The sequence below is a fragment of the Podarcis vaucheri genome, assembly GCF_965113315.1.
Source record: "Podarcis vaucheri genome assembly, chromosome: 5".
In the NCBI taxonomy this organism is placed as follows: Eukaryota; Metazoa; Chordata; class Lepidosauria; order Squamata; family Lacertidae; genus Podarcis; species Podarcis vaucheri.
The window spans coordinates 105,452,257-105,464,938 of NC_138763.1; the positions used below are offsets into that span (position 1 = coordinate 105,452,257).

The following is a 12,682-nucleotide window of genomic DNA, read 5'->3' on the forward strand; positions in this document are numbered from 1 at the left end:
GCAGCTCAAAAACACATCAAGTGCAAGTAGATAAATAGGTACTGCTCCAGCAGGAAGGTAAACGGCGTTTCCGTGCGCTGCTCTGGTTCTCCAGAAGCGGCTTAATCATGCTGGCCACATGACCCGGAAGCTGTCTGCGGACAAACGCCGGCTCCCTCGGCCAGTAAAACAAGATGAGCGCTGTAACCCCAGAGTTGTCCGCGACTGGACCTAATGGTCAGGGGTCCCTTTACCTTTACAGTGGAACCTCGGGTTGCGAATGTGATCTGTGTGGGATGCACGTTCGCAACCCGCAGTGTTTGCAACCCGCAGCGCCACATCTGCGCACGCGTGGTTTGTGATTTAGCGCTTCTTCACATGCGCCGAAACCTGGAAGTAATCTGTTCTGGTATTTCCGGGTTTGGTGTGGCACACAACCCGAAAACACATAACCTGAAGCATCTGTAACCCGAGTTACCACTGTACTCATTTCATAAAATGTTTTCTTTGAATGGGGCTGTTATTCACTTTTCTAGTTTTCAGAACACTTTTGCATACAGATTACTATTCTGAATGTTACACAACTGTTTGACATTCAGCATTCAGCTTCATGTTACAAGATGACAGTGTAATACGAAGAGATACGGATCTCAGAATTATGCCTCCTGACTACCACTACTTGTCTTGTGGACACTGAAAGATGGAATAGTCTTTAAAGGACTACTAAATAACAGCTGAGCTTTTAATCTGGCCCAATAGCTAGAGAGTTTTAATTCTCTATGGGAGGTGTAAGGCATGCTTAAATCAAACCTCTTCCATTGAAATCAACGGGGCTTAAAAGCATTTCATTTTTGTTCAATCAGGATTAGATGAGCCTTTTTGGTCCCTTCCAATTCTACAATTCTACGAAATCTGAATAGATTAATTTAAAATAAGAGAGAAAAGTTAATCTGCACTTAAAAGATGGTCAGATTTCATAGATCACTGCTGTTAAGTCTCTCTCAGGAGGGTATACTGCCATAGCAATGCTACAAGGGCTAAGCCCTTGGCTGCACAAGTCTTTAGGCTATGGGAAATATTGGGGAGAATTTTTATGTGCCTGGTGCACTCCCACCAGAACACATATCCAAAGTATGTTTCCTAACAATCTTAAATACAAAACATGACTGAAGGGCAACCATGGCGCCTGGCTGAGCTCTTTGGTCCTTCAGGAGCAGATCAGGGACGGGGCTGTTTTTCTGGTTTCCCCCCTAGCAAAGCACTGCAGTTGTACAGATACCTGGCAGCTGAGGGAAGCCTGCGGCCCCCATCTCGAGCCCTCAGGAGCAGGCCCCCGTGAATCCCGTGGGGATTGAGCTGCCTCACAGGAATAAAGATCTACCTCAGGATCTGCTGCCCCTGAGGATCCCGCCACCTGAGACGCTCGCTCGCCTCAGGCCCCCTTGAACCGGCTCCCCGCCACTGCCGCGCGCCCCTCAAGGGGACAGCCCACGCGCGGCTTTTGTCGCTCAGGAGGGACTGCGGGAAGCCAAGGCCCTTGGGGGGACCCCCTCCCCTCCCCTCCCCTCCCCTCCCCCGCCCTCTTCCCGCCCGACAGGAGCATGCGCGCGCCGGCCAGGGGGCGGGCCGCAGAGGCGGAGGCGGCGACGTCGCGCGGGCAGGTGAGGGGAGCGGCGGCGGCGGCGGCGGCGAGCGGGGGGGGGGAGGGCGCCGTTTCTCTGCCGGGGGGGTGGCTATCTGCGTCCCCCCCTCCGCTTCCGGGCCTTGGCGTGATCTGGTAGGCGGCGGCGGCCGGGCGGGGGGCTCCCCGTTTGCCTCCCTTGAAGCTCCTCTTCTCCCCCCCCCGCCACGTGGGTCCCCTCAGAGTCCCCCCCCCGCTCCCTCTCCTCGGCCCCCTCTCAAAGGCTGCCGTACTCTGCGCCCCAGCCTCAAATGCCATTCATTTCCTATACAGTGGTACCTCGGGTTACATACGCTTCAGGTTACAGACTCCGCTAACCCAGAAATCGTGCTTCAGGTTAAGAACTTTGCCTCAGGATGAGAACAGAAATCGGGCTCCGGCGGCGCGGCGGCAGCGGGAGGCCCTATTAGCTAAAGTGGAGCTTCAGGTTAAGAACAGTTTCAGGTTAAGTACGGACCTCCGGAACGAATCAAGTACTTAACCCGAGGTACCACTGTACTTGGGAGAATATCCAGGTGGGATGGAGAATTATGTAGTCACGACCATAAGCAAGAGAGATGGCCATAACCCTTAGAGCACGTGCAAGATGAAAGTCACTTGTTCAAATGGACATGTAGAAATGTGGGTGGTGAAGAAACGCACAAATTAGAGTGTAAGAAAACGGTTGGCAGCAGGATGGAAAACATCCATGGCATCACAACTTCAGGCAATAGTACATTGCAATAATTGAAACAGGTGCACCTTACTGTATTGCATTTTGTTTTGTGGCCATGTGTTTTGGGCAGGAAATGGACACAGGAGGTAACCTTGTCATGATTTCGGTTCCTTTCAGGCAGAGGTATGCGCAGGAATAACACCATGGTTTATTTGTATTCTGCCTTTCCATGTCAATGCTTGTAGCTGGATCTTTGCCTGGTAATTAGAATGTGCAACAGGAAGCTGAAGAACATCATAGAATTGTAGAGTTGGAAGGAACCCCAAGGGCCATCTAGTCTAGTCTCCTGCAATGCAGGCTCTTTTGTTGGAGGCCACATATGCAGATTCTTCTTGCACTTGGTAAATATTTGTAGCCTGGCATTCTTCTTTGGGGAACTGTACATGTGACCCACTATGTCTTGGCACCCGAGTAACACCTATCCCCTCCAGTACCACTGACAAGGTAGCGCTGTTGCAAAAATATCTTCCAGCAGAACTTTTCTATGGCCATTGAGAATTGCATTTTCTTTACATGGAAGCTTAACAAGTTGTTTACAGAGCAGTGAGATCATCCATGTTTCGGTTGCTTTTGTGGTCAGGGACTGCAGCAACAGAAACATAAGATCTTTGTTTGTGGAGATGACTACAACTAGTTCATAACCTCTTTCAGCCACCTCACAAGGATGAAAGTGTGCTGGCTTCCTCAAGACTTCCCTGAAAACTGGAGAAGTCTCTTCTAATTGCCACCAGCAGATACCAACTCATCTTACACCTCTACCCCTCTTGTCCTAAGGACACCAGAGAGAAAGAGGGCTTGGTATTCATTCATGGTAATGAATTGACTGCACATCAGCCCCAAAAGTGAATGTTTGTTTCTGTTCAGCAGCAAGACTCAAATCTAACAGTAAAAAATGGCAGAATGTACAGTGGTACCTCTGGATGTGAATGGGGTCCGTCCCGGAGCCCTGTTCGCATCCTGAAGCGAACGCAACCCATGTCTGTGCGGGTCGTGATTCGCCGCTTCCACGCATGCGTGCGACGTCATTTTGAGCATCTTTGCGAGCGGCGAAACCCGGAAGTAACACATTCCGTTACTTCTGGGTCGCTGTGGAGCGCAACCCGAAAATGTTCAACCCGAAGCTACTTCAACCCAAGGTATGACTGTATTGCCATTGGATTTGGCACTGCAGAATGGAAAATACATCAGTATTATGGCCAACATTTCTGAGGTTTGGCATAACTTGATAGTCATAGATACGTATTTTCAAATCTAAATATGGGACTTCATGTAGAGCATCCACATCATTACTATTGGAGTGGATAAGTGTTCATCTGTTCTCCAGCTTTTGTAAGCAACAGTGCCATAGGACATTCAACATTTATATCATTTGGCTAGCCTCTGGGGCATTAAGCAGTTGTAAAATTAAGCAGTCTCTAGATGTGCTTACCATCACCTTGATCATTTTTTTTATGCGGCAATGTTTGAATATTATGATGAAGCAAATTTCAAAGTTTTTTTCAGTGGATCATGAAACTGGAGTTGCACTAATTAATCTTTACTTTAATCACGTTACACACTGCAATTTGTATTCCTCTGTCATTAGCAACCAGCAAATCTTTGGTCACATCATCCATGCCTATATCATTTGTCAGGGAGATGAAAGTTACGTTATTGTCAGGCTCTGATTTCTATAGGTGCTATATTGAACACATCAAATCTCAGCAGATCAGCTGCATCATATGTTTGTCATGAAGGAGACCCTCAAAGCATACAAATGCAACTTTCTCACCATCATATTCTAGGCTGAATAGGTGTTTCAGATCCAGTGAGGTGCATCGTCAGTTAGACTTTGTCCTAGAAAATGTATTCCTGATGTTCTTTGCTTTGCCATTCTGTGTGATGCTAATGTCTTATGCATCTTGCTGCTCTTGTTTAACCAATCTCTATAAAAGTATTTTACTTTTGTGTAGAGCTCATGGTGATTGGTTGTCAGCTAATCCAAGCCACCATACACACCACTATTCTGTGTATGTCATATGTCCTTATGATGGAGGGCAAAACAGCACAATAACATGTTTTGTTCTCCATCCTATGCATTTAGGTCAATGGATTTATTATTTACTGAATTTATATTATGTTGATTTATTAAATTTATATCCTGTCCTTCCGCCTGAAGGATCCCAGGATAGCAGTGGTCTATCCAGACTTTGACTAACATTGTATAACGGCCTATGACTTTTTTAAACAATTAAACAAGCAATTTAAATAAAAAATAATTATTATTTTTATACTTTTGCTGTATCATAGTATTCAAGGGTTTTTGTGCATTGCTTAAAAAGCAATTTGTGGGTGCATTTTGTGAAGCATTCCATCGAGTAGGTACCACTACAGAGAAAGTTGTGCTCTTTGTAGGTGCCTACTGGGCCTCACTACTATGTGAAGGGGTAGCGAAAATTGGGAGGGTGTCCATAGCAATTTCTTGCTCTCCACAAGAGTAACAGGTCGTACCACATAGCAGCGCTTTGTGCAAACAGTGTTGACCTGATGCCCAGGGCTCACAGCTCCTGAGTCACCAGATTTGCCACATATGGGAGACTAGTTGTTTGACACTCTGTGTATGTGCTTCCCTCCATGCCCAGCCCCCTACAATTCTTGCCTATGCCCACTCCTTTCCTACTTGTTGACAACCTCAGAGAACTCCCAAAAGGTTGATAAGGCAGGACTTCCCTTTGCAGGACCCATGCTAATTCTTCCCTAGCCTGAAGCAAAGTTCTTAACCTGAAGCACTATTTCTGGGTTACCGGAGTCTGTAACCTGAAGCATATGTAACCCGAAGCGTATGTAACCTGAGGTACCACTGTAATGTAATATTTTTTCAAGTGAGGTACCATATATGTAATAGTTTTCTTTTAAATTCACAATTCATATACCAAGGCCTCTTACTGTGAATATGCACTAATTTCACTATTCCTTAGCCAGCAGTGCAGCCATCTTTTAAAAGTTAAGCAGTTATCTTCTGGGATAGGTAAAGGTAAAGGTACCCCTGCCCGAACGGGCCAGTCTTGACAGACTCTGGGGTTTGTGCGCCCATCTCACATCTATTGGCCGGGGGCCAGCGCTGTCCCAAGACACTTCCGGGTCACGTGGCCAGCGTGACAACGCTGCTCTGGCGAGCCAGAGCCGCACACGGAACGCCGTTTACCTTCCCGCTAGTAAGCGGTACCTATTTATCTACTTGCCCCCGGGGGTGCTTTCGAACTGCTAGGTGGGCAGGCGCTGGGACCGAGCAGCGGGAGCGCACCCCGCCGCGGGGATTCGAACCGCCGACCTTTCGATCGGCAAGCCCTAGGCGCTGAGGCTTTATCTTCTGGGATAAGCAGCAGCAAAAGCTTGTTTTTGTTTTTGTTTTTTAAAACCTCTGGCTGTGTATCTAGTTCTCTTACACATACATAAACTGCAAATTACCGTATTTTTCGCCCTATAGGACGCACTTTTTCCCCTCCAAAAATGAAGGGGAAATCTGGGTGCGTCCTATGGGGCAAATGCAGGCTTTCGCTGAAGCTTGGAGAGCGAGAGGGGTCGGTGTGCACCGACCCCTCTTGCTCTCCAGGCTTCAGGAAGACATCCACAGCCTACTTCCCGGAGCGCCGGGCACGCTGAAAGCAGAGCGCCCGGCGCTTCGGGAACACATCCGCAGCCTAGGCAGCCCTGCGGGAGTTCCCACAGGGCTGTCTAGGCTGCGGATAGCAGCCTGCCGCCCGGCGCGAGGGGTGCCCTAAAGCAGAGCGCCCCTCGCGCTGGGCAGACATCCGCAGCGTGGGGAGCCCTGCAGGAGTTGAAATTTTGGGAAGTCCCCCCCCCCATTTTCCTTTCCTTTCCAGGTTCTGTTTACAGTTTCATTTAAGATCTTTCTTTTGGACTAAAGGTAGAAAGCTTTTGGTTTTTTAAATCACTTTATGGACCAAGCCCAGACATTAATAACAAATAATGTAACATTTTTAGTTCTGGCAATGTAGCACTTGGAAATAAATTAACGATGTATTTACTGTACCCATGTGATAGGATACTTATTTTAGAGATGGATAACTTGCATGCTACATTTGAACTGGATTAGTTCCTGATGACATTTAAGATTTCCCAGATAATCAAAATATGCTATAAAATAATTGGCCACTATTCTTGGGGCCTTTTTCAAAAGAACAAAACTATCCAACCCTGATGTATAGCAACTGACTACTACACATTCCTCCAAGAAAGAAACTCAGTGAAACCTAAACCCATATTAGGTGAGAAGAATTTGATTGGCTCATGAGGTTCACAATTCTTCTACATTATTCCATGACCTGAAAAGGCAACTCTTCAACGTAAAAGGAAACACCCTCATTCTGAATTACCAGTAAATAAAAATACAGTGGTACCTCAGGTTAAGTACTTAATTCGTTCCGGAGGTCCGTGCTTAACCTGAAACTGTTCTTAACCTGAGGTACCACTTTAGCTAATGGGGCCTCCCGCTGCCGCCGCGCCGCTGGAGCCCGATTTCTGTTCTCGTCCTGAAGCAAAGTTCTTAACCTGAAGCACGATTTCTGGGTTAGCGGAGTCTGTAACCTGAAGCGTATGTAACCTGAAGCGTATGTAACCTGAAGCGTATGTAACCTGAGGTACCACTGTATTCTATTGGTGGTTCCACCACTTTCTGAAGATTCCTTCTTTTGCAACTCTGTAGGGTCTGCACACACCAGTCTCCAAGTGAGCTTGTATGTCCACAAGATGGTGCTCTTGTGCTGGGAAAAGTCCCATTCCAGGTTGATTCTGGACAAAGCTTGGGAAGATGGAACATCAACTGTTGTTCTGAAACTTCAGGAGGGTATGCCAATGCCTGGACAGATTATGTCCATGGTAATCCTCACTTCTTTTAAAGATGGAATGGTGACAACTAGAATAGTGGGTAGACATATTGGATAACTGCATTGAAAACCTCCAGACAATGTAGTAATTAATTGCTTTTTCTAGAGTGGGTGTAATTGCTTCTGTGAAAGAAGTGAATTTCAATATAAGTGCTTTTAGAGTCATCAGTCCCGAGTAGTATATGACATGCTTCATTCATGAAATGGTGGGCTGATGGTGGTGTTTTGTGCCTTACTAGAATGATGGTCCTGCTTTGTGGAAATTGAAATGGAAACTTTTCCCCCAATATTGTGCTGATTCTAGTTTATGCTAGGCAAGAAAAGTTACAGTGGTGCCTCGCAAGACGAAATTAATTCGTTCCGCGAGTTTCTTCGTCTTGCGAAGCACGGTTTTGGAAAAGTTTTGGAAAAGCTTCAAAAATACCAAAGTCTTCAAAAACCTCAAAAAGGCTACCACACCGCTTCTATGAGTTGCTCCTCGAAGTCAAGTCGCAACTGTATTAACGGTTTTAAGAAAAAGGAAACAAACTTGCAAGACATTTCCGTCTTGCGAAGCAAGCCCATAGGGAAAATCGTCTTGCGAAGCAACTCAAAAAACCAAAAACCCTTTCGTTTTGCGAGTTTTTCGTCTTGCGAGGCAGTCGTCTTGCGAGGTACCACTGTAATTGAATAATTTTTGTTCAAGGCTTGTTCTATTTCTGAAATATTGGATACTGATAACTAGAAATGGTGACTGCATTCATATCCCAGAAGAGGAAAGGGCTGTCTGTTTAGAACTGTGCCACATTGTTATAATTAACTCTGTTATAAATAATTGTGGATGAAAATTAGTAACTATGAATGTCTTGAAGACTGATTCGAGCTCTTAAGGGAAGTCTCTGACTCCCAACCCACATCAGCCTCAATCTGCCTTACTGATGAGAGTTGTTGTCCAATAACATTTGGAGGGCTGCATGTGCCCTGTTCTTAGATTAGAGTAAGATACAATGGAACTATAAATATAGTTTCAGCATTGTTAATTTTATCTACAATTATTGTGCTGTGTAAAGTTTGTTCCTCTAAATGTTTACTTAGAAGCCTGTCTCACTGAGTTCAGTGGAGTTATTGCCAATTAAAGTGTGCATCAGTAGACCTTTTACTAAAATATGAGTTTCTTTTGTTTTTGCACAATTTCTAAGATCTATATACTTTTTAAGTATAGTGTTTAATGGTTTTGTTAGTGGCTTCAACTTTCAACTTCTGCTTAGTTTTTCCTGTTTTCAAAAGTATGTATTAATACTTAACTTTGAGTAAACTCCGTTGAGCCCACTAGAGTTTCCCTCTTAGTAGACACACGTATATGTAGCACAGTTAGGTGCTTCAGTATAAAGCATCTTGCACTGTTCTACCTACCTCTTATAAGTGTATACAGGTGCCTCTCAACTTACATGAGGGTTACGTTCTGGAGATAGTACATAAAGCCCAGATCTCATAGAATCATAGAGTTGGAAGAGACCACAAGGGCCATCGAGTCCAACCCCCTGCCAAGCAGGAAACACCATCAGAGCACTCCTGACATATGGTTGTCAAGCCTCTGCTTAAAGACCTCCAAAGTAGGAGACTCCACCACACTCCTTGGCAGCAAATCCCACTGTCGAACAGCTCTTACTGTCAGGAAGTTCTTCCTAATGTTTAGGTGGAATCTTCTTTCTTGTAGTTTGGATCCATTGCTCCGTGTCCGCTTCTCTAGAGCAGCAGAAAACAACCTTTCTCCCTCCTCTATGTGGCATCCTTTTATATATTTGAACATGGCTATCATATCACCCCTTAACCTCCTCTTCTCCAGGCTAAACATGCCCAGCTCCCTTAGCCGTTCCTCCTAAGGCATCGTTTCCAGGCCTTTGACCATTTTGGTTGCCCTCCTCTGGACACGTTCCAGTTTGTCAGTGTCCTTCTTGAATTGTGGACACAGTACTCCAGGTGTGGTCTGACCAGAGCAGAATACAGTGGCACTATTACTTCCCTTGATCTAGATGCTATACTCCTATTGATGCAGCCCAGAATTGCATTGGCTTTTTTAGCTGCCGCGTCACACTGTTGGCTCATGTCAAGTTTGTGGTCAACCAAGACTCCTAGATCCTTTTCACATGTACTGCTCTCAAGCCAGGTGTCACCCATCTTGTATTTGGTGCCTCTCATTTTTTTTTGCCCAAGTGCAATACTTTACATTTCTCCCTGTTAAAATTCATCTTGTTTGTTTTTGCCCAGTTCTCTAATCTGTCAAGGTCGTTTTGAAGTGTGATCCTGTCCTCTGGGGTGTTAGCCACCCCTCCCAGTTTGGTGTCATCTGCAAATTTGATCAGGATGCCCTTGAGTCCATCATCCAAGTCGTTGATAAAGATGTTGAATAAGACCGGGCCCAAGACAGAACCCTGTGGCACCCCACTAGTCACTCTTCTCCAGGATGAAGAGGAACCATTGATGAGCACCCTTTGGGTTCGGTCAGTCAGCCAGTTACAAATCCACTGAGTGGTAGCATAGTCAAGACCGCATTTTACCAGCTTCTTTACAAGAATATCATGGGGCACCTTGTCAAATGCCTTGCTGAAATCAAGGTAGGCTACATCCACTGCGTTCCCTTCATCTACCAGGCTTGTAATTCTGTCAAAAAACGAGATCAGGTTAGTCTGACATGACTTATTTTTCAGAAATCCATGCTGACTATTGGTGATCACAGTATTCCTTTCTAGGTGCTCACAGACTGTTTGCTTAATGATCTGCTCCAGAATCTTCCCTGGTATTGATGTCAGACTGACTGGGCGGTAATTATTTGGGTCCTCTCTTTTCCCCTTTTTGAAAATAGGGACAACATTTGCCCTCCTCCAGTCTGCCGGGACTTCGCCTGTTCTCCAGGAATTCTCAAAGATGACTGCCAGTGGTTCTGAGATCACATCTGCCAGTTCTTTTAATACTCTTGGATGCAGTTCATCTGGCCCTGGAGACTTGAATACATCTAAACTAGCCAAATATTCTTGTACTATCTCCTTAGTTATTCTGGGCTGTGTTTCCTTTGCTGAATCATTTGCTCCAAATTCTTCAGGTCGGGCATTGTTTTCTTTATCGGAGAAGACTGAGGCAAAGAAGGCATTGAGGAGTTCAGCCCTTTCTGTGTCCCCTGTTTGCATTTCACCATCTTCTCCTCTGAGTGACCCCACTGTTTCTTTGTTCTTCCTTTTGCTACGAACATACCCATAAAAGCCTTTTTTGTTGCTTTTAACCTCTCTAGCAAGCCTGAGTTCATTCTGTGCTTTAGCTTTTCTGACTTTGTGTCTACACGTGCTGGCTATTTGTTTGAATTCCTCTTTGGTGGTTTCCCCCCTTTTCCATTTTTTGTACACATCCTTTTTTAATCATAATTCAGTTAAAAGTTCTTTAGATAGCCACCCTGGCTTCTTTAAGCACCTTCCATGTTTCCGTCTCATTGGTATTGCCTGACGTTGTGCTTTTACTATCTCCCTCTTAACAAACTCCCAGCCATCATGAACTCCCTTTCCTTTTAGTATTGCTGTCCATGGGATCTCACCCAGCACTTCCCTAAGTTTTATGAAGTCGGCTTTCTTAAAGTCAAGAAATTGAGTCCTAGTATGCTTGGCTGCTCCTTTCTGCTGTATAGTAAACTTCAGAAGAGCATGATCACTCGCGCCTAATGATCCTTCCACATCTACCAGGTCATCAACATTGGTCATCAACCAGGTCATCAACCAGGTCATCAACATTGGTTAGGACCAGATCTAAAATGGCTGTTCCTCTTGTTGCTTCTCCCACTTTCTGGACAATGAAGTTGTCTGCAAGGCCAGTGAGGAATCTGTTTGACCTTATGCTCTTGGCTGAGTTTGACATCCAACAAATATCCGGGTAATTGAAGTCCCCCATTACTACTATCTCCCTTCCTTTTGCATGCTTGGCCATCTGTTCCAGGAAGGCATCATCTATGTCCTCCGTTTGGCTTGGGGATCTATAGTAAACTCCCACAATGAGGTCTCTGTTATTCTTCTCTCCCTTGATTTTGACCCAAATGCTCTCACTTTGGCTTTGAGGTTCTAAATCTTGGATCTCTTCACAGGTATGCACATCCCTGACATATAACGCCACTCCTCCTCCTTTCTTGTCTGGTCTGTTTCTCTGAAATAGATTGTATCCCCCCATTATTACATTCCAATCGTGGGACTTATCCCACCAGGTTTCAGTGATGCCTATTATGTCATATTTAGTTTGCTGTACCAAGAGCTCAAGCTCATCTTGTTTATTTCCCATGCTTTGCGCGTTAGTGTACAGACATTGAAGTCCATTAATCATTCCCCCGTGTCTCTTATTTAAGGATTTTTTCCTCCCACCACTAGGTCCGCGTGCTGTTTGCTCCATTTGGTCTATGACATTTCGATGATCATCTTCATTAATTGATAGACTCCTACCTTCAGGAGCACTGTCTCCCTCCCCCACATTAGTCAGTTTAAAGCCCTCCTGATGAGGTTTCTGAGATTTTTGGCAAAAACATTTCTCCCAACCGTTGTGAGGTGCAGCCCATCACTTGCCAGAAGTCCATCTTCAAGAAACTGCAGTCCGTGATCTAAGAATCCAAACCGTTCCTGTTTACACCATTTGCGAAGCCAGCTGTTCACTTCCACTATTTTTCCCTCTCTCCCTGGGCCACGTCATTCAACTGGGAGGACAGATGAGATGACAATTTGTGCATTTAATTGCTTCAATTTCCTGCCGAGAGCCTCGTAGTCTCTTTTGATCTTCTGGAGGCTATTGCTTGCAGTGTCATTGGTTCCCACATGAACCAAGAGGAAGGGGTATTTGTCAGTGGGTTTTATGATTCCTTGCAGTCGTTCAGTTACATCTTGGATCTTAGCCCCAGGGAGACAGGACACTTCCCGAGACATCTTGTCAGGCCCACAGATCACTGCTTCTGTTCCCCTCAGTAGGGAATCCCCTATCACCACTACACGCCTCCTCTTAGGTTTGGTCGGGGTTCTTCCGTGAGCTGTCCGTTCCAAGGTCGCCTGCACATTCCCTGAGGACTGACTTTGCTGCTCGTCTTCATATACCTGATCGACTGTAATGAGGGAGAGATCCTCAAATGGAGTCTGCTCTTCATCTTCAATGCTAGGGGAGAGGTCCTCAAAGCGATTGTGTATTTCTAAACAATCAGAGCGAACCCTGGGCCTCCTACTTCTTTGAGTCACGTTTCTCCATATATCTGGCTCCTGTGTTGGTGAACTAGCCTCCTTCTCAGGGGAGTCCCCTGTCACCTCCTTGGTGGAGACGGTGTGCTCTGTTGCTTCCAAGAAGAGCTCCAGCTCTCTAATTCTTTGGAGCATAGCTACACGTTCCTCCAGTTGCTGGACTTTGTCTTTTAAGAGGGCAATCGACATGCAA

General features: G+C 45.6%; 1 protein-coding gene across 9 annotated transcripts in view; it reads left to right on the plus strand.

Moving 5' to 3' along the window:
• The window catches only part of CCDC91 (coiled-coil domain containing 91), a 220,280-nt gene that overhangs the window by 16,129 nt on the left and 191,469 nt on the right, over window positions 1-12,682 (plus strand). For 2 of the 9 annotated variants that reach the window (XM_082223142.1, XM_082223146.1), the window contains exon 1: window positions 1,559-1,640. The exons of 1 other annotated variant lie outside the window; for it this stretch is intronic. Coding sequence is in view for 2 of the 8 variants with exons in the window: in XM_082223140.1 (XP_082079266.1) it covers window positions 2,667-2,716; window positions 7,081-7,253 (223 nt within the window). In the remaining 6 variants the exon portion in view is untranslated. Of the gene's footprint in view, window positions 1-1,558; window positions 1,641-2,268; window positions 2,499-2,536; window positions 2,717-7,080; window positions 7,254-12,682 lie in introns of those variants that run through there. 6 more of the 9 variants (XM_082223139.1, XM_082223140.1, XM_082223143.1 and 3 more) reach the window with 6 other exon arrangements.